Source organism: Rhinopithecus roxellana, chromosome 1, assembly GCF_007565055.1.
Source record: "Rhinopithecus roxellana isolate Shanxi Qingling chromosome 1, ASM756505v1, whole genome shotgun sequence".
NCBI lineage: Eukaryota > Metazoa > Chordata > Mammalia > Primates > Cercopithecidae > Rhinopithecus > Rhinopithecus roxellana.
The window spans coordinates 79,953,098-79,975,206 of record NC_044549.1 but is presented as its reverse complement, the minus strand read 5'-3'; the positions used below and the strand labels follow the sequence as shown (position 1 = coordinate 79,975,206).

Here is a 22,109-nt window from a genome sequence, read left to right as displayed (position 1 = left end):
GGCAGAAGAATTGCTTGAACCGGGGAGGTGGAGGTTGCAGTGAGCCCAGATCGCACCCTAGGCGACAGAGCATGACTCCCTCTCAAAATAGTTTCCCCAGTGGTAACACGGTAAAAAGCTATGACACAATCTCACAATCAGGGTACTGACGTTGATACAATCAAAATAGAGAACATTCCCTTTAGCACAGGGAGTCCTGCTGCTGCCCTTGCATAACCACACCCACACTCTCCTTAGCCCTGATAATCACTAACCTGTTCTCCACACTGTAATTTTATTATTTCGGTAATGTCACATCAATGGAATCATAACTATGTAAACTTTTAGGACTGGTCTTTTTCACTACACATAATTGTCTACAGGTTCACCCAGCTTCTTGCTTCTATCAATGGTTTTTTTCCTTTTTATTGCTGAGTAGCTAATATTCCATGGTATAGACGTACTACAGTTTAACCATTCACCCACTGAAGAACATCTGGGTTATTTCTAGTTGTCTATTACCAGTAAAGCTGCTGTAAACATCTGTGCATAGGGGTGTGTGTGTGTGTGTGTGTGTGAATGTAAGTATAAAATAGTAAGAAATTACATATTTAGGTCCCTGGTTCCAGAGTTCCTAAACTCCTTGGAATGTCCTTGGTGACAAGACCATCTTCTGTTCTAATGAGGCAACTCTTAGTGGGCTCCCGGATAGCTTTCAGGATGGGGCTAATCAACAGAAAGACCAAGTCATGATCAGAAGCTTAGAACTTTTGGCCCCACTCCCCATCCTACAGGGAAGGGAGAGGAAGTGTAGTCTCAATTAATGTCAATCATGCCTACGTGACTTAGCCTCCACAAAAATCCCTTAAGTACGGAGTTTAGAGAGCTTCTGGGTTGGTGAACACATCCATGTGCCAAGAGGATGGCCCGCCCCAACTTCATGGGGACAGATGCTCCTGTGTTCAAAACCCCTCTAAACTTTGCCCTGTGCACCTCTTCATCTGGAGGATCATCTGTATCCTCTATCATATCCTTCACTACACAACTGCTAAAGGGAAGTGTTTCCCTGAGTTCTGTGAGCCACTCTAGCAAATAATGCAACAGGAGGAAGGGTAATGGGAACTTCTGATTTGTAGCAAACCTGGACAGAAGTCGTGGGTAGCCTGAGGACCCGCCACTTCTGACTGGCCCCTGAAGTCGGGGTGAGTTTTGAGGGACTGAGCCCTTAGTGGGGTCCGCACTAACTTCAGGTAGACGGTGTCAGAATTGAAGCGAATTGATTATAGGACACCTACTTGTTGTCCACATAAAATTGGAGAATTGGTCAGTATGGGGGGAAAAGTCCATAGATTTTGGTGACCAGAAGTGAAGTATTGAGAGAAGTAGTAGAGAAGAAAAGTTTTTTTCTTTAGCTATGAGAATATAGAAGGAAAAACAGTGGCTCTCCTATACAGTAAGTTTTCATTCCTCTGGGATAAATGTCAAGGAGTGCAATTGTTGGGCCATATGGTAGCTGCATGTACTGTTTTTTGAGGATTTGTTTTTGTTTTTGTTTTTGTTTTGAGAACAGTCTCACTCTGTAGCCCGGGCTGGATCATGCAGTGGCTCAATCATGGCTCACTGTAACCTTTACCTCCCAGGCTCAGGCAATCCTCCTGCCTCAATCTCCTGAGTAGCTGGGACCACAGGTGTGTACCACCACACCTGGATAGTTTTTTAAAATTATTTGTAGGCCGGGCGCGGTGGCTCATGCCTGTAATCCCAGCACTTTGGGAGGCCGAGGCGGATGGATCACGAGGTCAGGAGATCGAGACCATTCTGGCTAACACGGTGAAACCCCGTCTCTACTAAAAATGCAAAAAAATTAGCCGGGCGTGATGGCGGGCACCTGTAGTCCCAGCTACCGGGGAGGCTGAGGCAGGAGAATGGCATAAACCCAGGGGGTGGAGCTTGCAGTGAGCCGAGATCGTGCCACTGCACTCCAGCCTGGGCGACTGAGCGAGACTCTGTCTCAAAAAAAAAAAAAAAATTATTTGTAGAGATGCAATCTCCCTATGTTGCCCAGGCTGGTCTCAAACTCCTGGGCTCAAGTGATCCTCTGGCCTCAGCCTCCCAAAGTGCTTGGGATTACAGAAGTGAGACACTGTGCCCAGCCTATTTCTTTATTAAGAAACTGCCAAACAGAGTTCCGAAGTAGCTACACCATTTTACATTCCCACCAGCAATGTATGAGTGACCCAGATTCAGTTTCTCTGCATCCTTTCCATATTCAGTGTTATCAGTATTAATACTTTTTATTTTAGCTGTTCTGATAGTGTGTACTAGGATTAATTTGCATTTTTCTCATGGTTAATGATACTGAACAAATTTCTATGTTTTTTGGGGGGGGAGGTTTGGTCATATGGATGTACTCTTCAGCAGAAACTGTTTATGTCTTTTGCCCATTTTCTTATTGGGTTGTTTGGTTAAATGTTTGTCTACTTTTTATCCACTGAGATTTGAGAGTTCTTTACATGTTCTAGATACTTGTGTTTTGTTGGGCATTTTTTCCCCCAGTCTTTAGCTGTGTATTCATCCTTTAACTGTAAAAAGTTTTAAATTGTTTGTAAAAGTAAAATCTAGCCCCCAGATCCCAGTCTCAGCAATATTTTGAGTTCTGTCTGAGATGTGTCTGGGTGGCTTTTATAGGGTGAGGGCTAAGACAGCTTGTCTTGCAGGACAGTGGGTGACCCAGGAGTACACCCTTCGATGCAAGAAAACCCTCAACAGCACATAAAGGTCAACCACCATGTACCATGTTGAGCTTTTGAGACACACCATCCTTCTTAAAACGTTAAAAAGTTTTTAATTTTGATGAAGTCCAATTTATTTTTTTTAATGGATCATGTTTTTGGTGTCAAATCTAAGAACTATTTGCCTAGCCCTAGATCTCAAAGATTCTCTTCTATGTTTTTTTCTCAAAGTTTTATAGTTATATGGGTTTTTTGTTTTTTGGTTTGGGGTTTGCTTTTGTTTTGTTTTGCCTACGGATGTTCAATTTCTCTGCCACCATGTGCAGAAAAGGTTCTTTCCTCCAATGACTTATCTTTGCACCTCTGTCAATAATCAGTTGTGCATATTTGTGTGGGGCTGCAATTCTGTTTCATTAATCTATAATGTCTATCCTTTGACCAATACCACAAAATCTTGACTTCTGTAGCTATACAGTAAGTCTTGAGATCAGGAAGGCTGATGACTCCACGTTGTACTTCTTTCTCAAAATTGTTTTTGCTACTTTAATTCCTTTGCCTTTCCATATATGTTTAAAATAATACTCTTCTTGCTATCTGCAAAAGCTCTTGCTGGGATTTTGACAGCAATTGCATCGAACCTCAATGACAATTTGAGGAGAGGTGGTATCTTTACTATTTGGCTTTTTTTTTTTTTGAGACAGAGTCTCACTGTGTCACCTAGGTTGGAGAGTGCAGTGGCACAATCTTGGCTCACTGCATGCTCCGCCTCCCAGGTTCATGCCATTCTCGGGACTCAACCTCCCAAGTAGCTGGGACTACAGGCGTCCGCCACCATGCCCAGCTAATTTTTTGTATTTTTAGTAGAGACGGGCTTTCACTGTGCTAGTCAGGATGGTCTCAATCTCCTGACCTCATGATCCGCCCACCCTTGCCTCCCAAAGTGCTGGGATTACAGGTGTGAGCCACTGCGCCCGGCCCACTATTTGACTTTTACAGTCCATGAAGACATTATATCACTCCATTTATTTAGGTCTCTTTTATTTATCAGTGTTTTTGTAGTTTTCAGCATTTAACTCCTATATATATTTTATTACATTTACATTTTGTAATGCAATTATAAACAGGCTATGCTATTTTTAACTTTTGTGTCCATTTGTTCATTAAATTATACAGAAATATAATTGATTTTTACATATTGATCTTGTATATTGTGACTTTGCTGAACTCACTTATTTAAGGGGGGGTATTTGGGTTTTCTCCCCACCATGGATTCTTTGGGATTTTCTACATAGACAATCATCTACATCTGCAAATAGAGACAGTATTATTTCTTACTTTCCAATAAGCATGTCTTTTATTTCCTTTTTCTTACCTGACTGCACTGGCTAAAACTTCTAGCATTGTGTTGAATAAGAGTGGTCAGAACAGCCATCCTTGCCTTGTTTCTCTCAGGAGAACACATTCAGTCTATTAATCATCGTGTTAGCTGTAGGTTTCTTGTAGTAGCCACTCTATATCAAAGTGAGAAAGTTCCCCCATTCCTCTTTTGTTTGAATTCTTATCATGGATGGCTGTTGAATTTTGTCAAATGCCTTTTCAGCATCTATTGATAGGATCATGTAACTTTTCTTCGTCAGTCTGTTAATATGGAAGATTACGTTGACTGGCTTTTTTTCTTTTTTTGAGACAGTTTCGCTCTTGTCGCCCAGGCTGGAGTGCAATGGCACGATCTCGGCTCATTGCAACCTCTGCCTCCCGGGTTCAAGCGATTCTCCTGCCTCAGCCTCCCAAGTAGCTGGGATTACAGGCGCCCACCACCACACCAGGCTAATTTTGTATTTTTAGTAGAGACGGGGTTTCATCATGTTGGTCAGTCTGGTCTCAAACTCCCGACCTCAGGTGATCCACCCGCCTGGGCCTCTCAAAGTGCTGGGACTACAGGCGTGAGCCACCGTGCCCGGCCTATGTTGACTGCTTTTCTAATAGTGAACCAGGTCTTGCATCCCTGGAATAAACCCCACTTGGTTATAACGTGTACTTCTTCATTATATACAGCTCAATTTTATTTGTTAATATAGTCATTTGCTGCACAATGAAGTTTCAGTCAAAAATAGTCCACATATACAATGATGGTCCCATAAGATTATAAATTAAGCCAAAAAATTCCTGTTGCCTACTGACGTCGCAGTAACACATCGCATTACTCATGTGTTTGTGGTGATGCTGGTATAAACAAACCCACTGTGCTGCTGGCCATAGCAACATATAGAGCACGTACTACTATGTTCAATATACAATACTTGATGATAAATGACAATGCTACTGTTTTGTGTATTTAATATACTATACTTTCTATCATTACATTTTAGAGTGTGCATCTTCTATTTAAAAATTAACTGTAAAGCAGCCTCAACAAGCCCTTCAGGAAGTATTCTAGAAGAAAGCATTGTTATTACAGGAGACGGCAGTTCCACACATTACTGTCCCTGATGACCTACCAGTGGAACAGTGGGACAGGATGTGGAGGTGGAAGACAGTGATAATGATGATCCTGACCCTGTGTAAGCCTAGGCTAATGCGTGTGTTTAATTAAAAAAAAAAAAGTTTTAAAAGTACAAAAATGAAATTAAAAGTTTTAAACACAGAAAAAAGCTTACAGAGGCTGGGCACAGTGGCTCGTACCTGTTATCCCAGCACTTTGGGAGGCCAACGTGGGTGGATCACCTAAGGTCAGGAGTTCGAGACCAGCCAGGCCAATGGGGTGAAACCACGTCTCTACTAAAAATATAGAAATTAGCCAGAAGTGGTGGTGGGCACCTGTAATCCCAGCTACTAGGGAGGCTGAGGCAGGAGAAGAGCTTGAACCCAGGAGGCAAAGGTTGCAGTAAGCCGAGATCATGCCACTGTACTCTAGCCTGGGCGACAAGAGCAAAACTCCATCTCAAAAAAAAACAACCAATTGTTATCCAGTTCAAGGATTCTTTTCTCTGTCCTTCCACCCTGCTATTGCGCTAATCCAGTGAGTTTTTATTTCAATTACTGCAATTTCCAGTTCTAAAATGTCCATTTGATTCTTTATATCTCCTAAATTTTTATTATTATTTTGCTGGGACACTGTATTTCTTTGCTGAGATTTTTACTTTTTTCATTTTTTTCATGATTGTTCTTAATTGCTTACTTAAGCCTTTTTTTTTTTTTTTTTTTTTTTTTTAAAGATGGAGTCTTACTCTTCTTGCCGAGGCTGGAGTGCAACCAGCCTCCACCCCCCAGTTTCAAGCGATTCTTCTGCCTCAGCCTCCTGAGTAGCTGGGATTACAGGTGCCCACCACCTCGCCTGGCTAATTTTTTTGTATTTTTAGTAGAGACGGGGTTTCATCATGTTGGTCAGGCTGGTCTCGAATTCCTGACCTCAGGTGATCCGCCCGCCTCGGCCTCCCAAAGTGCTGGGATTACAAGCGTGAGCCACCATGTCCCGGCTACTGAAGCCTTTTTTAATGACTGCTTTAAAATTTTTGTCATACAATTCTAACATCTCTATCACCTCAGTGTTGGCATCAACTATCTTCTTCATTCAGTTTGAGATCTTCTTGGTTCTTGGTATGACAAGTGATTTTTTTTTTTTTCTGAAACTGGATATTTGGGGTATCATGTAATGAGACTCTGGGTCTTCTGTAAATGTTCTGTTGTAGCTAGTGTTTTATGATACCACGCTGGCAGGGGAGGGAAGGATACACACCTTGTTACTAACAGTGGGGGAAGAAGTCAAGGTTCTCCATTCAACCTCCACTGATGCTCAAGATTGGGGGGCTCATTACTGGTGCATGGGGGTGCAAGTTCTGGCTGGAGGGACTAGGAGTACCTCATTACTTCTCCATGGCACCGGGGAGTGGCTTCCTTATTGCTAGACTGCTGTCAAAGCCGAGGCTCCCCATTCAGCTCTGCGTGAGTAAGTGCGGAGCTGCACGTTTTTTCTATGGTGTGGACCTGGAGTAGAGCAGTGATTGTTTAAAAGTTTTCTGCCTCACTGGGCTGCCCTTTCCTGGTCTTCTGGCTGGACAGGGGAGCTTTTGTTGGCACTTTCTGTGTTTGTGCCCACTGGCATTTTCAGGTTGTTGGCTTCTTTCTTTGGCCAAATCTGGAATATATAAAGCAAAGTAAACCCAAGGAATTCAGTACTGTGTCATTCCTCGAGTCCCAAGATCCCTGGTTGGTCTACCTCATCCTTTTTCAGAGTCTCCCTATGTTTTCCTTATGTATAGCCCAGGGGTTTTAGTTGTAGTTAGCAGAAAGAATTAGGAAAAGTCCTTCTATTCCATCTTCCCAGGAGCAGAAGTTCAAATATTACCTTTTTAAAAAGCTTTTTATTATGAAGAATTCCAAAGTAGGCCGGGCACAGTGGCTCATACCTGTAATTCCAGCACTTTGGGAGGCCAAGGCAGGTGGATTAGCTGAGGTCAGGGGTTCAAGACCAGCCTGGCCAACATGATGAAACTCTGTCTCTACTAAAAATACAAAAATTAGCCAAGTGTGATGGTGGGCACCTGTAATCCCAGCCACTCGGGAGGCTGAGGCAGGAGAATCCCTTGAACCCAGGAGGCAGAGGTGGAGGTTGCAGTGAGCTGAGATCATACCATTGCACTCCAACCTGTGCAACAAAAGCAAAACTTCGGCTCAAAAAAAAAAAAAAAAGGTTGGGCGCGGTGGCTCACACCTGTAATCCCAGCACTTTGGAGGCCGAGGTGGGAGGATCACCTGAGGTCAGCAGTTCAAGACCAGTCTGACCAACATGGTGTAACCCTGTCTCTACTAAGAATACAAAACAGGGGGTGGGGGGGGCGGTGGTGGTGCATGCCTGTAATCCCAGCTACTTGGGAGGCTGAGGCAGGAGAATTGCTTGAACCCGGGAGGCAGAGGTTGCAGTGAGCCGAGATCGCACTACTGCACTCCAGCCTGGGCGACAGAGTGAGACTCCAAACCAAAAGAAAAAAGAAAAAAAAGGAATTCCAGGCCGGGCGCGGTGGCTCAAGCCTGTAATCCCAACACTTTGGGAGGCCGAGACGGGCGGATCACGAGGTCAGGAGATCGAGACCATCCTGGCTAACACGGTGAAACCCCGTCTCTACTAAAAAATACAAAAAAACTAGCTGGGCGAGGTGGCGGGCGCCTGTAGTCCCAGCTACTCGGGAGGCTGAGGCAGGAGGAGAATGGCGTGAACCTGGGAGGCGGAGCTTGCAGTGAGCTGAGATCCGGCCACTGCACTCCAGCCTGGGTGGCAGAGCGAGACTCCGTCTCAAAAAAAAAAAAAAAAAAAGGAATTCCAAACACAGATGTAGAGAGCACTGCACAGTGGACCTCCTGTACCCAGCTTCAACAACTATCAACTCACAGCTGGTCTTGTTTCACCTTCACTCCTGCCTCCTCCCTCTTCCTGTATTATTTTGACACAAATCCTAGACCCCAGATTTTTTATCCATAAACAATCACTATGTATCCTTAAAAGATACTCGCAAAGTACCCACAATACCAATACCACATTAAAAAACATAATTCCTTAATGTCAAATATTCAGTGTTCAAATTTTCAATTATCTTATAAATATCATTAATTTCTTACAGCACCTTGAACTGCTGCTTTATCATGATTTTTTTTTTTTTTTTTTTTTGAGATGGAGTCTAGCTCCAACGCCAGGCTGGAGTACAGTGGCGCGATCTCGGCTCACTGCAACTTCCACTTCCCGGGTTCAAGCGATTTTCCTGCCTCAGCCTCCCAAGTAGCTGGGATTACACGCATGCACTGCCACGCCCAGCTAATTTTTGTACTTTTGGTAGAGACGAGGTTTCACCACATTGGCCAGGATGATCTCGACCTCCTGACCTCATGATCCACCCATCTTGGCCTCCCAAAGTGCTGGGATTACAGGGGTGAGCCACAGCACCTGGCTATCATGAATTTTTTAAACCATCAGTTGGAATAGCATCCAAATAAGGTCACATATTACAAATGGTTGCTAAGTCTCTTAAGTCTCATTTAACCTCTGGCTGTCTCTCCATCACTTCCTTTTCCTTGCTACAAATCTGTTAAAGATACTAGGTCATTTGTTACTACACTCTGGATTTCTATTCATTTCCCAATAATTTAGTTTAAGAAAAAATGGCCGTAGACTGTTACATAATAAGATAATCTTTCTGCCTAAAAAGAAAGTAAGGCAAAAATTATAAAGAATTACAAATAAAGTCTAAAAGGTAGCCTTCCCACACTGCTCAGGAAGAAATGCAAAGCAAAAAAGATACACAGTTTAACTCAGCATAGAAAAAAGGCTGGAAATAAATACCTCAAACTTTGAAGGCAGAAATGAGACTGGCAGTTAGGAGGTGAGTTTCAAATTTTATTTCATATATTTTTCTTTTGCTTAAGATTTACATAACAGTCAGGTTATGTAACTGATATAAACAAATGGATTTAAACATACACCTAATGGCCAAGCATGGTGGCTCATGCCTGTAATCTTACCACTTTGGGGGGCCAAGGCAGGGGGACTGCTTGAGCTCAGGATTTTGAGACCAGCCTGGGCAACATGGCCAGGCTGGTCTCAAAATAAAATATTAAAAAAATATGCTGGGCATGGTGGTGCACACCTGTGGTCCTAGCTACTAGGGAAGCTGAGGTGGGAGAATCACTTGAGCCCACAAGGTCAAGGCTGCAGTTAGCCATGATGGCATCACAACACTCTACACTGAGAGAGAGAGAGTGAGACTCTATCTCAAAATGACAACAGCAAAAGTAAGTAAATAAACATGCACCTAAAATACTAAAAGTCCCACTTTGGCTGACTCCAGCAGCCTAAGAAACAACTTACTCTGCAGCTTGTCAAAGGTCTGGGCTTGGGTTGGTCACCTGTGGCTAACCATGGTTGGTTAGGAGGCTGAACCACACCGCTACTCTGTAAACTCCTGTGGAGCTTTGCTTACCATGAAAGAAGACAACTGGCCCCCCTCTGATTACTCAGATAGAAGGATGCTTAAAGGATTGCTCTACAGTAAATGCTTCATAGAGAACTAGATTTTTACAAAGATTTCTGATTAGCTTATGGACGAATGCTTTTCACATAGTTAACCCTGAAAGGAAGCCCACCACAAAGATCTGTGGCTGGAGGCCCACCTCACCCCAGCTCTCTCTCCTTTCATCCCACTGGAACTAAGCAAGGTAGGGCTCAGTGAATAGATCCAAGGTAGGGCTCAGTGAATAGATCGACAAATGCTAACTGGCTGGCAACTGGCATCTATTAAACAACCAGGAAATAAAAAATAAAACAACACTTTCAAATCTTTTAGAAACGAGAAGATGAAACTGTCTCTCTTCCTGGGCTCAGGTGGCAGAAATGAAGCAATGTGGTCACACAGAGGAGACCAAAACTGACCCTGGCTTTCATCTCACCACATGACAAGAACAATATCTCACAGCCCCACCCATGTGGCCTTGTGACCCTGTCACCTAATATGACCATTTTTTCTTCCTACTTTAAAAAGCAGAGTGAGGCCACTTCCTCCTGAAAAATAAGCTGAATATAGGATTACCATATGATCCACCAATTCCACTTCTGGGTATATCCCTAAAATAATTGAAAGCAGGGTCTCAAACAGCACTTGTACACCCATATTTTCATAGCAGAATTATTCACAATAGCCAAAAGATTGTAGCAACCTAAATGTCTATCAGCAGATGAATGGATAAGCAAAATACAGACATACAAAGGAATATTATTCAGCCTTAAAAAGGAATGAAATTCTGATACATGCTACAACATGGATGAATCCTGAAAACATATGACGAGTGAAGTAAGCCAGAGAAAAAAAGACAGCATGTGACTGTACTTCTAGGAGGTACCTAACAGACAGCATATGATTCCACTTCTAGGACGTACCTAGAATAAGCAAATTCACAGAGACAGGGAGTAGAATAAAGGTTACCAGAGCAGAGGGGAGGGGAGAATGGGGCGTTATTGTTTAATGAGTATGGAGTTTCAGTTTGGGAAGCTGAAAAAGTTCTGGAGATGGATAGCAGTGGTGTTTGCACTTAATGCCACACTTAAAAATGGATAGTGAATTTTATGTTATGGCCATTTTCCCACAATTTAAAAAAATGCAAAATGCACACATATAAAAAAAAATTGTTTTTTAAAAAGGGTGTGTTTCCTCCACAAGTGCACCACACTTGCTAAGAGGCAGATGAAGGAAATGGCAATGACCAGCCACATTCCTGAACCATAACAAGCGATCATTTTCTAGAACATAGCACCGTGAAAGGAAACTGTCTCGCATTAACAACAGGGAAGCCGGACAGCCACTGATAAGGTTATTACAAACATACATCATGCCTTGGTTCGATTCAGTCCATTTGACCAATCTGGTTGACAAAGGATTTATTTGGTTGTTTGCAACTGTTTTGCCATTAAGGAAGCATAATCTTTACAGTCAGAGATTCCTCATTCCAGCCACCACCTGTGGTATACCTTAAAGAAAGTCTCCCCTCTTTTTTTTTTTTTTGAGATGGAGTCTCACTCTGTCGCCCAGGCTGGAGTGCAGTGGCACGATCTTGGCTCACTACAACCTCCGCCTCCCGGGTTCAAGCAATTCTCCTGCCTCAGCCTCCTGAGTAGCTGGGACTATAAGCTTGTACCACCACGCCCAGCTAATTTTTGTATTTTTAGTAGAGACGGAGTTTCACCTTGTTAGCCAGGATGGTCTCGATCTTCTGACCTCGTGATCTGCCCGCCTCAGCCTCCCAAAGTGCTGGGATTACAGGCATGAGCCACCAAACCAGGCCAAAGAAAGCACTTTTAAAGCAAGTGAGGACATGCCAACCTTCAAGTGACTGTGAATGGGAGGAGGGCTTTGAAGTCCCTAGTCCCTACATAACACAAGTGATGTCACAGACCTCACACCTCACTGCAAACAGAACCTCAAATGGTAAGGGGTTCCTTCCAGAACTATCTGCTGGTCTATATCATGCCGAAAAAGTCAGATAAGAAGACCCGGCCACAGAGGTGAGAACAGCACGTGGTCAGCACCACTGCTCTAGCCATGTGTCATCTTAAGAATAAGCTGATTGGGAGGCCGAGTCGGGCAGATCACCTGAGGCCAGGAGTTGGAGACCAGCCTGGCCAACATGGTGAAACCCCATCTCTACTAAAAATACATAAATTAGCCAGGCATAGTGGTGGACGCCTGTAATCCCAGCAACTCGGGAGGCTGAGGCAGGAGAATTGCTTGAACCCAGGAGGCAGAGGTTGCAGTGAGCTGAGAATGTGCCACTGCACTCCAGCCTGGGCAACAGAGCGAGACTCTGTCTCAAAAACAAACAAACAAACAAACAAACAAAAACCACTAAGCTGATACCAAGCAGGAAAATGCTTTATTCAAAGGGAACATATGTAGGGAAGGAACATCCTACAAGACACACGCCCTTAACTGTTCAGAAAGTCAGTGTCATTAAAAAAAAAAAAAAAAAAAAAAAAGTTGGGAAAATTATTTAGCATGAAAAGAGTCTAAAGAGAAATAACAAATGTAGTAAGTGAACCTTAATCAGACCTTAGTTTGTAAAACAACAACTATAAAAGACAATCTTAAGACAATAGGGAAATTCGAACACAAACAATATTAGACTATATGAAACTATTGTTAATTTTCTTACATACGGCCAACGAGTACTATGGTTATGCAAGAGGATATCCTATTCTTAGGAGAAGCTTAGTGATGTACTGAGGACAGAACTGTCATCATGCTTGCAACTTATTTTCAAATAATTCAGCAATCATACACACAAACACATATGCAAATACACACAAAGGGCAAGAGAAAACCATTAAGCTAGAATGGTAACAACTGTCAATTCTGGGAGAAGATATGCAGAATATTGTGTATATAACTGTTATCCCACTGGGATAACATTTTTCTTTTTTTTTTTTTTTTTTTTGAGATGGAGGCTCACACACTCTGTCACCCAGGCTGGAGTGCAGTGGCATGATCTCAGCTCACTGCAACCTCTGCCTCCCGGGTTCAAGCAATTCTCCTGCCTCAGCCTCCTGAGTAGCTGGGATTACAGATGCCCGCCACCACGCCCGGCTAATTTTTGTATTTTTCATAGAGATGGGGTTTCACCATGTTGGCCAGGCTGGTCTCCAACTCCTGACCTCAGGTGATCCGCCTGCCTCGGCCTCCCAAAGTGCTGGGATTATAGGCATGAACCACCGCACCCAGCCGATATTTTCTTAATTATGAAAAATGAGAAATAAAATGCACTCCTTCCCCTCCCCCATAGAAAAGGCGTTAAGTTGTATCTGGCCGTGTTGATGTTTACCAGAAACCACACTTTGCAGTCATGTAACTGTTCTCTTCACAAAGCTAGTGTGCTTGAAGTCAGGTGCCAGTCACAACGCCAAACGCCTTGAAATGGCTTCTACCCACTATAATGTTCTGAGCAGAACGGTGTTCTTGCAGCTGCCTCACAGTCATAAACAGGATGTCTTAGCAAGGAAGTATCTGCCAGGGGTTAACAATAGCTCCCACTCCGGCTGGAAATCTGAGGCAGTCTTAGCGTCACAGAAGGAGAAATGAATCAGCAGCCAGATGGCTCACCCCCATCACTGACTATAGTGATCTGGGGCAAGACCAAACAACCCTGACTCCCTACCCCGTGATTCCTCTTCTGAAAAATGGGAGCAACGGGCTACTGCACTAAAATCACCAAGCCGCAAACTTGCCCTTTCCATCTAAGCAGAAGGATTTCTTAAAGCCTTAGAAAAACAAGGCAGAATAAAATAGTCATAAAATGTGTTATAAAGAAGGCTTGGGGTATCTTTGAGGATTACACCCATATATTTTTGTTTCCGAGAACATCACTCTTGAAGCCATGAAATCATCTCCAACACCAGAGGACACGTCTCCAACACAACATCAGAGGACCAACACTCACCTCTGCCATAGGCCCTGGCTTTCTTCGGGTTGAGTTTGGGTTTGAGAGGAGCCCCTGGCTTGAGCTTGGCTTTGGGGAACTGGGACAGGTAAGTCATAACCGAGTGCTCGTCCACATCCGGGTGAATGATTTCTTCAGGAGTGATGACCTAGGATAATGACATAGTGGATGAACACCCAGGACACATCACTTAGCAACCATTGAAGTGTTTGCAAATGCCTCTTAAATCAAGCACTACAAATATTAGGAAACTGAGTCAGCTTCTCAATTAAGTGAAATTACATTAAACCAACAGACCAGCATCAGTGTTTTTAACCATTTTTGAGAAATTGCAGACCCCTTTGAAAGCTAGGGGCCCCTCTCCAAAAAATTCTGCATGTAACTTCCAAAAGTTCATTGTCTTCCCCATTCCCCAAAAGTCCATTTACTCCTCTGGTCAAAGCTTTCAAAAATGATAAAAGGATAAACTATAGCAAGTCAGGAAAATGAAGAAAGAAGCACACACAGGATGAGAGCATGTTACAAAAAAGTGCACAGGTTAACCAGCTTTTTCCTTTCCTCATATATTCATGGTCTGTATCTGTATTAACTCTACTAATTAAAAAAGGTAAATAAAAAAGAAACAACATATAAATATTAGATATGTGATCTCAATATACTAGGAGCCATTAAAAAAATAGGGAAGCCAGGGGTGGTGGCTCATGACTGTAATCCCATTGCTTTAGGAGGCCGAGACAAGAGAATCACTTGAGGTCAGGAGTTTGAGACCAGCCTGGCCAACATGGTGAAACCCAATCTCCACTAAAACTACAAAAATTAGACCGGTGTGGTGGCAGACACCTGTAATCCCAGCTACTAGAGAGGCTGAGGCAGGAGGATGGCTTGAACCCAGGAGGTAGAGGTTTCAGTGAGCCAAGATCATGCCACTGCCCTCCAGCCTGGGTGACAGAGGAGTAAGACGCCGTCTCTTAAAAAAAAAAAAAAAAAGTCTGGGTGCAGTGGCTCATGCATGTAATCCCAGTACTTTGGGAGGCCGAGGTGGGCAGATCATGAGGTCACGAGTTCAAGACAACCCTGGCCAACATGGTGAAACCCCATTTCTACTAAAAAATACAAAATTAGCTGGGTACGGTGGCACACACCTGTGGTCCCAGCTACTCAGGAGGCTGAGGCAGGAGAATCGCTTGTACCTAGGAGAGGCGAATTGCAGTGAGCTGAGATCATGCCACTGCACTCCAGCCTGTGTGGCGGAGCAACACTCTGTCTCAAATAAATAAATAAATAAATAAATAAATAGGGAGTGGGTGAATTTCTCTTGACATTCAGTTTAGGAGCAAGACTAGACCCATCCTGGACAGGTGACCTCCCTGAAGGTGCCACCACCTCAATTTCAGTACCATCACCTGACCCAGCCCTAAACAGCATGCAGAGTCCTCCCTGCCTCCAGCAATGGTGCTAAGGAGGTAAATCACACTTCCTCGGATGAACAGAGGCTGTGTCTCATGAACCAGGTTTACCATGTGCAACGAACAACAGATGTGTCCAACTTCCCTCCCCATGTGATAAAAAGCACCAGAAAACATTCTGACCATTAGCCTGCAGGAACAAAAGAGCTACTTGGGTTTGAACAGTCGCCTTCAACACATTCCATAAAAAGTAGGATGTGTGTCGATTTGGCATTTCTTCCCGGCAGCTCCTTCAACAACTTCACCCATGCCAACATCACATGAATGTAAAAAGGAGACAGTTTAGGTTTAAGCGGAGATGAAAAACACACCACACCACTTCCTGAGTGGATGAGCCAAGAAACAAATGGGCCATGTAGGAGAGACATGACTCCAAAACCAAACCAAAGAAACAGGCATGTTGTTCTACCTTCCAAGGGACCCTGTTAAAAAATACACTGAACTCAGACCTCAATGCAGCCTATAGCGAGGCCATCAGTCCCATGGCCCTGGCTACCTGCAATCTTCCCTGGCTGGCCTTTGGACATGGGACTCATGGTGCCTAACTGTTAGAGGGAGTTTCTGGAAAGAAAACACTGGTTTTCCTCCCAGCTAGGAAGATCAGACTTCAACTAGGCAATGTGACTACTGTAGATGGTATCCAAGACTTACTTGATTTCTGAGTCCTCTTGTTATATTCCTATGATAGGATTATGGGTGATAGAGATTATTCCAGAATTTCCATTAATGGTGGATTATCCTGGCTTACATGTTTTTAAAAGTTTTAAGTCGGCTGGGCGCAGTGACTCACGCCTATAATCCCAGCATTTTGAGAGACCGAGGCGGGCAGATCATGATGTCAGGAGTTTGAGACCAGCCTGACCAACATGGTAAAATCTGTCTCTACTAAAAATACAAAAATTAGCCAGGCGCAGTGGCGTGCACCTGTAATCCCAGCTACTCAGGAGGCTGAGGCAGGAGAATTGCTTGAACCCGGGAGGTGGAGGTTGCAGTGAGCCGAGATCATACCACTGCACTCTAGCCTGGGCGACAGAGCGAGACTCCATCTCAAAAAAAAAAAAAAAAAAAACAACCAAAAGTTTTAAGTCCTGTGACTTTTCCTAAGCTACTGGATTAAAATTACCTTTTAAAATGTAGATTGAAAAATGGTCAAACATTATCAATTTCTTATGGCTCAACCTAATAGTTAGGGTTCATATTTGTAGTCTGGGGTTTAAAGGTAGCCTTCAAAATATTTAGAGAAGAAATACTAGGAAATTTGCCATTGTGTGACAAAGAAGAGTGACATGAAAATTTCTGGATGATCTACATTAAACCAACACACTAAGATCTATAAGCACCTAAGTCAATGAGAACCTACTATTATGGGTAAACTGAAGAAGATGAGAGCGCGTCACAAGCAATGCTCTTTTAAGTCTCAATGCCAAGAAGGTCGGGCTGCCTCCCTGACCCAGGAAGGCATCCACAGGACAAGTTAGTGGTGGGGGCAACCTCACAGGACCTGGCACACTTGTGCATACCTGTGGGACACCCAGCCAGTCATCTGCCTGCTGCATGGCTTCTCGTGCGTTATCTACAGGCTTCTGCGGGTCCCAGGATTCCCAGTCTGGGCACAGACCTGTTAACAGAACACAAAAGATGCTTTTAGCATTAGCTGACCAAAGAGATTAAAGGAAACCATGTGCCTAAACTAACCCCATTTGTTCTTTTAATTCAGAGAATGATTTTTTCTTAAAATCTGAGCGAATCATATATTTAATAGGCAAAAAGTATCACAGGTATGAGAGTGCCAGGGTATAAAATATCCTCCATCACTGAGACTTCTCCTCCGGGTGCTATGTTCTTGCATGAAGATGGGGATTATCCATTCCTTGAAGGAGTGGTGTTAAAAAATAAACAAAGCTTGGAAAAAGCCTGGTGCCTTTATGCAGGAGGGATTTTTTTTTTTTAACTCTATTCCTGGATATACCTAAAAAGTCTAGAGTAGCATCTTGTGTAATTCAAAAATCCACTTGCTCAAAGGCACAAACCTAGAATTATCTTAAAAGGCTTTATAAGCACAACAGGTAAAGGACTAGAGTAAAAACTCCCAGGTTTAAATTGAAAAGAGGTATCCTAAAACGTGTCCTTAAATGGAAGTTAAAAAGAGGATATTAGGAAATCAATTAATGCTGCACTTTGAATTTTTCCTGGATGACACCAACTTATAGGCTCTCAAGGAAGAATGAGGCCTTCAGCCCTCCCCTACCCAACTACACTAGCTCTGCTTTGAGTATGTCAAGAACCACTAACTAACTAAATACTAATGTGCCCAGTAAATACAGAATACACAGTAAATGGAAAATATGATTAATACCTTTTTTTTTTTTTTATTAAAATCAACTTTAGGGGGTGTGTGTAAACTCTGGCTCTGGTCTTTCTACCCATCACTCTAAACCCTCTAGTGGAAATAATTACAACCTTCATATACACTCAGCCACTAAGAAATAAGCAGCCCATCAAGGGTGGAAAAGGCTCCAGCTGGATCCTGACCAAGTGCTATTTCACAGTAACACAGAAAGAAAAGGGTGGAGAATGCCATATATAGTCAAACCAGTGGTTAATAAAAATGGGTACTTTCCACTCCATGGAAGTTTTTAGATTTTCATGCCAAGCCACCTAATAGGACCAAATGTTTCTCCAAATCCAACAAGAAACTGAGCACCAATGTGGGATGACACAGGATTTTGGAGTCTGGAAGCTAAACCCAAGTCTTGCTTCTAAGCACCAACTCCTTCATTGGAATTTGGATAAAAGGCTCAACTTGATGCTCAAACATGTCTATGGATATATCTAGAAGATCTGCCCTTGGAAGGGTAAACAGAGCCAGTTTTAGTTTCCTTAGCTGTTTTATAATGGGCCAAGACCTGGAGAAATACACCAATCAAAAGCAACGATAGCATTTCTGTTGAAAACCAGAATGTTTGGGACCCACACGCCCCCATCCTGGACAGATGGTTTAGGCAGCCCTGGGCACTTACCTGGAGCACAGCTGTCTACCAGGGCTCCCAGGGCTTTGCCATCTTGCCAGTTCTGGTTAAAGTTGGTGATGGGCAAGTAGGGGATCTTGTTCTGAATCCACCCCAGCAGCCTCTGCTTTGGCGTCTGCTTCTTGGCATCATCATCCCCTTCATCCTCCCACACGGGCATGGAGATGGAGTAGTGGAGGATCAGCGTCCACACCAGACCCAAGATGAGCTTCAGGTTCCCATCCACAATGGCTTTGCTATCTGCGGAGAGAAGCACAGCCTTGGTCAGTCCTTTGGGTTACACAAGTGTAAATTATGCTCCTTATATAAATGTAAATGGAGTCTTCAACTATTAGAAAACCATACTGAGATACTTCACTGAGAGTGAAAGGATGTGGCCGGGCGCGGTGGCTCAAGCCTGTAATCCCAGCACTTTGGGAGGCCGAGACGGGCGGATCACGAGGTCAGGAGATCGAGACCATCCTGGCTAACACGGTGTAACCCCGTCTCCACTAAAAAATACAAAAACTAGCCGGGCGAGGTAGCGGGCACCTGTATTCCCAGCTACTCCGGGAGGCTGAGGCAGGAGAATGGCGTGAACCCGGGAGGCGGAGCTTGCAGTGAGCTGAGATCCGGCCACTGCACTCCAGCCTGGGGGACAGAGCGAGACTCCGTCTCAAAAAAAAAAAAAAAAAAAGAGTGAAAGGATGTAATGCTGAAATTTGCTTCAAAACACTTGAGGACAAGAAGAGATGAAATATGATTCCAAAATGCTGTCAACGGATGTCACTGGATCATGGGTTCATGAGCACGTAAGATACCACTGTCTCTACTTTTCTGTATGCTTAAAATTTTCCATAATAATGGCCAGGTACAGTGGCTCACTCCTGTAACCCCAGCATTTTGAGAGGCCAAGGCAGGAGGATTGCTGTGAGCTCAGGAGTTCAAGACCAGCTTGGGCAACATGGAAAGCTCCCTCTCTACCAAAAAAAAAAAAAAAATTAGCCAAGCATGGCAGCTCACTCCTATAGTCCCAGCTACTCAGGAAACTGAGGTTGGAGGATCGCTTGAGCCCAGGAAGCCAAAGTTGCAGAGAGCCGAGGTCACACCACTGCACTCCAGCCTGGGCAACAGAGTGAGATGCTGTCTCAAAAACTGAAAGAAATCATTTCACAAATATAGATGATAAAAAGGAGTGACTGCCTCCCAGAGGTAACAACCTGCTAACCTGGTAGTATACAGTGTACCAGATTGTGTGTGTGCGTGTATGCGTGTGTGCACATGTGCACGATCTGGGCTCACTGCAACCTCCGCCTCGCGGGTTCAAGCAAATCACTGTTCACATAACCCCAGAACCGTCTTTCTCGTCAGGTACCTCTGTGCTTCCAAATTCACCAGGGTCCCTGCTACACACAGTCAACTCTTAAACATACAGCACACCTCAGAACCTACACAACACCCATCTGATCCGCTTTCCACTCTTGCCACTCCCACCCACCATACTACAGGCTCAAAGACTCTGGACCTCTTCGTGTGTTCTCCATCCCTTTGATGGGAAGACCTTCACCCATCCTCCTGTGGGACAACTCCTGGCTCATAATTCTGACACCAGATTCTACAGCTGGTGGCACTTCACTCCCACCAGCATTTACGTGTGAGTTCCTTGGGCTCCCACCTCACTCCAGAATTGAAACCACTTGCTGGGGAGTGACTGAGCTGTCTGCATCTTCGTGTCTCCCCAGCCACCCGCCAAGAGCCACCTGAATGCTGGTTGAACACATGCCAAACTATACTTAATGAAACCCAACCACAACCACATGAAAAGCAACTTACACACTGATAAGGGGTGCGTGGCATGCCACGCAAAACTGAAAGGGTGACAGCTTTATTTAATTAACCTGATTATTGTTATATTCTCTTGCAACAAAAGACCCTCTTTAAGAGCCCACACCCAAACCATCAGAGAGAAATCATCAGAATTTAATTAATTAATCAGAATTAATTTTGCAGTTGCAGATTCAGTCATAATAAAACTTGATCATCTAACCCGGAAAAAACAAAGAGTATCATGGAGTGGCTGGTAAGAAAAACTAATTCAAGCAATCCTCACTCAAAGTTAAGGTTCCCAAGGACTTTCTCTATAATGAACTGTATAAATAATAACTTCGGAGCAGGACTGTCTACATAATTCATGGGGCTCAGAGAAAAATGAAAATACAGAGTTCCTTGTTCAAAACTTAAGAACTTCACATCAACATCCATTTTCTACTCTCCAAATGTATCACTAACGTTTAAGCCAGGCCCCTAAATACAGGAAACAGATACAAATTCACTGTGTTTTCTTGTAATTTAGCTCAAGAATTGCTTTCACTACCCACTTCCTGAAATTCCCATCTTTTGCCATGTGTTGCTGTCTTTAATGGTTTGAATCTAGCTTCACACCCAGCCTCTTGCTTTTTTTAGTTTCTCTTCTTCACTCTCTTTTGCAACTATGATTCTTGTTGATCCTGGGGAGGATAACCCGATTTCGGAACCATTTCCCAGCTCATTTCTCAGTATTACCAGAAGATACATCAAACTTAACTCCTAGGGGAGCAAGACCTGCCTGCCTCTAGACCAGTGGTTCTCAAAATTTAGCAGGTGTCAGAATCACCTGAAGGACCTGTTAAACCACAGAATGCTGGGCTCGCTTTTAAAGTTTCTGATTTAACAGTCCGGGGGTGAAACAGGAGAATTTGAATTTCCCATAAATTCACAGGTAATGCTGATGCTCTTGGTCTGGGTCATAAGAGTAATTCTGATCATTCCATATTCTGTTTGTTGTCTCCTTTACTGAAAGTCTTTATATCATGGGTTCATCCTGAGTGTGGGGGAAAACCTGTGCCTTTACTCTAACCAATACAACAATGGCAGAGGTGACGGGCTATTACTCCCATGACCATATTATGATGCATGAAACTCCACTTTAGCAGACAGGAGACAGATTCTCTTGCTGGCTGTGAGGAAACAGGACAGCCGTGTCATTAACTGCCTATGCAGAAGGCCCCGTGGCAGAGATATGAGTGTAGCCTCTAAAACCTGAGGTTAGCCTCCAAGCAACAGCTAGTAAAAAGCTGGGACCATCAGTGAGACAATCACATGGAAATAGGACTCTTTTAAAAACCTGAATGAACCTGAATGAATCTGAATGAAGTGGATTTTTCCTTAGTTAGGCATTCAGATGAAAACACAACCGAGATGGCACCTTCCTTGTAGTCTTGTGAGACCTGGAGCAAAGGACCTGGTCTTAAGCCATGGCTGGACTCCTGGCCCACAGAAACTGTGAGACAATAAATGAGTGTTGTTTGAAACTGCAACTCCCTACTGCCAAAAAAAAAAAAAAAAAAAATTTAAGAACGTCAAGACAGCAACAGCAGAGCAATAAAACCAAGCACAGGGCCCTTCTGAGCACACAGGTCATGTGGTCATGAAGCCAGCCCTCCTTTTAAGGTCCTGTGGTCAATCAAGGAGCAATGAATGGTCTGCATAAAACTCCAGGCCCTGCACAGAACTTGGTTATCCAAGGAATTCACCCCACGGGACCAGACATTTCCTGAGCTGGAAGTCCTTGACCATGACCGAATTTTTTGGATTAGCTATCCTGTTATTTGGTTGTTGTTTTGAAGTGCGATTGATTATGGAGTTACTACGTACTGATTATCAGAAATTCCAGATCAAACAAGTTCCCATGCCAATTTCCTTTAAGTTAAAGGGAGAAGAGCAAACTTCAAAAGGGTAATAAATAAATAAATAAATAGTGGGTATACTGTCGGGGTAATGGTGGTGGCCAGGCACCCTCAAGGCATTGATCTCTTGCACCAGGAGGGATTGGATGGAGTTATGAAGTCTCATCCAGCCACCGGCATTAGTCTGCAAAACTCTAACTTTCCCAAGTTATACGTTACATGCTTTTC

At 43.6% G+C, this 22,109-nt stretch overlaps 1 protein-coding gene across 1 annotated transcript in view; it reads right to left on the bottom strand.

The window, feature by feature from the left end:
• Nucleotides 1–22,109, bottom strand: part of FLNB (filamin B) — a 167,002-nt gene that overhangs the window by 76,752 nt on the left and 68,141 nt on the right. The window contains 3 exon segments of the mRNA XM_010360474.2: nucleotides 13,683–13,830; nucleotides 16,669–16,766; nucleotides 18,169–18,417. Of these exon segments, the coding sequence (XP_010358776.1) occupies nucleotides 13,683–13,830; nucleotides 16,669–16,766; nucleotides 18,169–18,417 (495 nt within the window).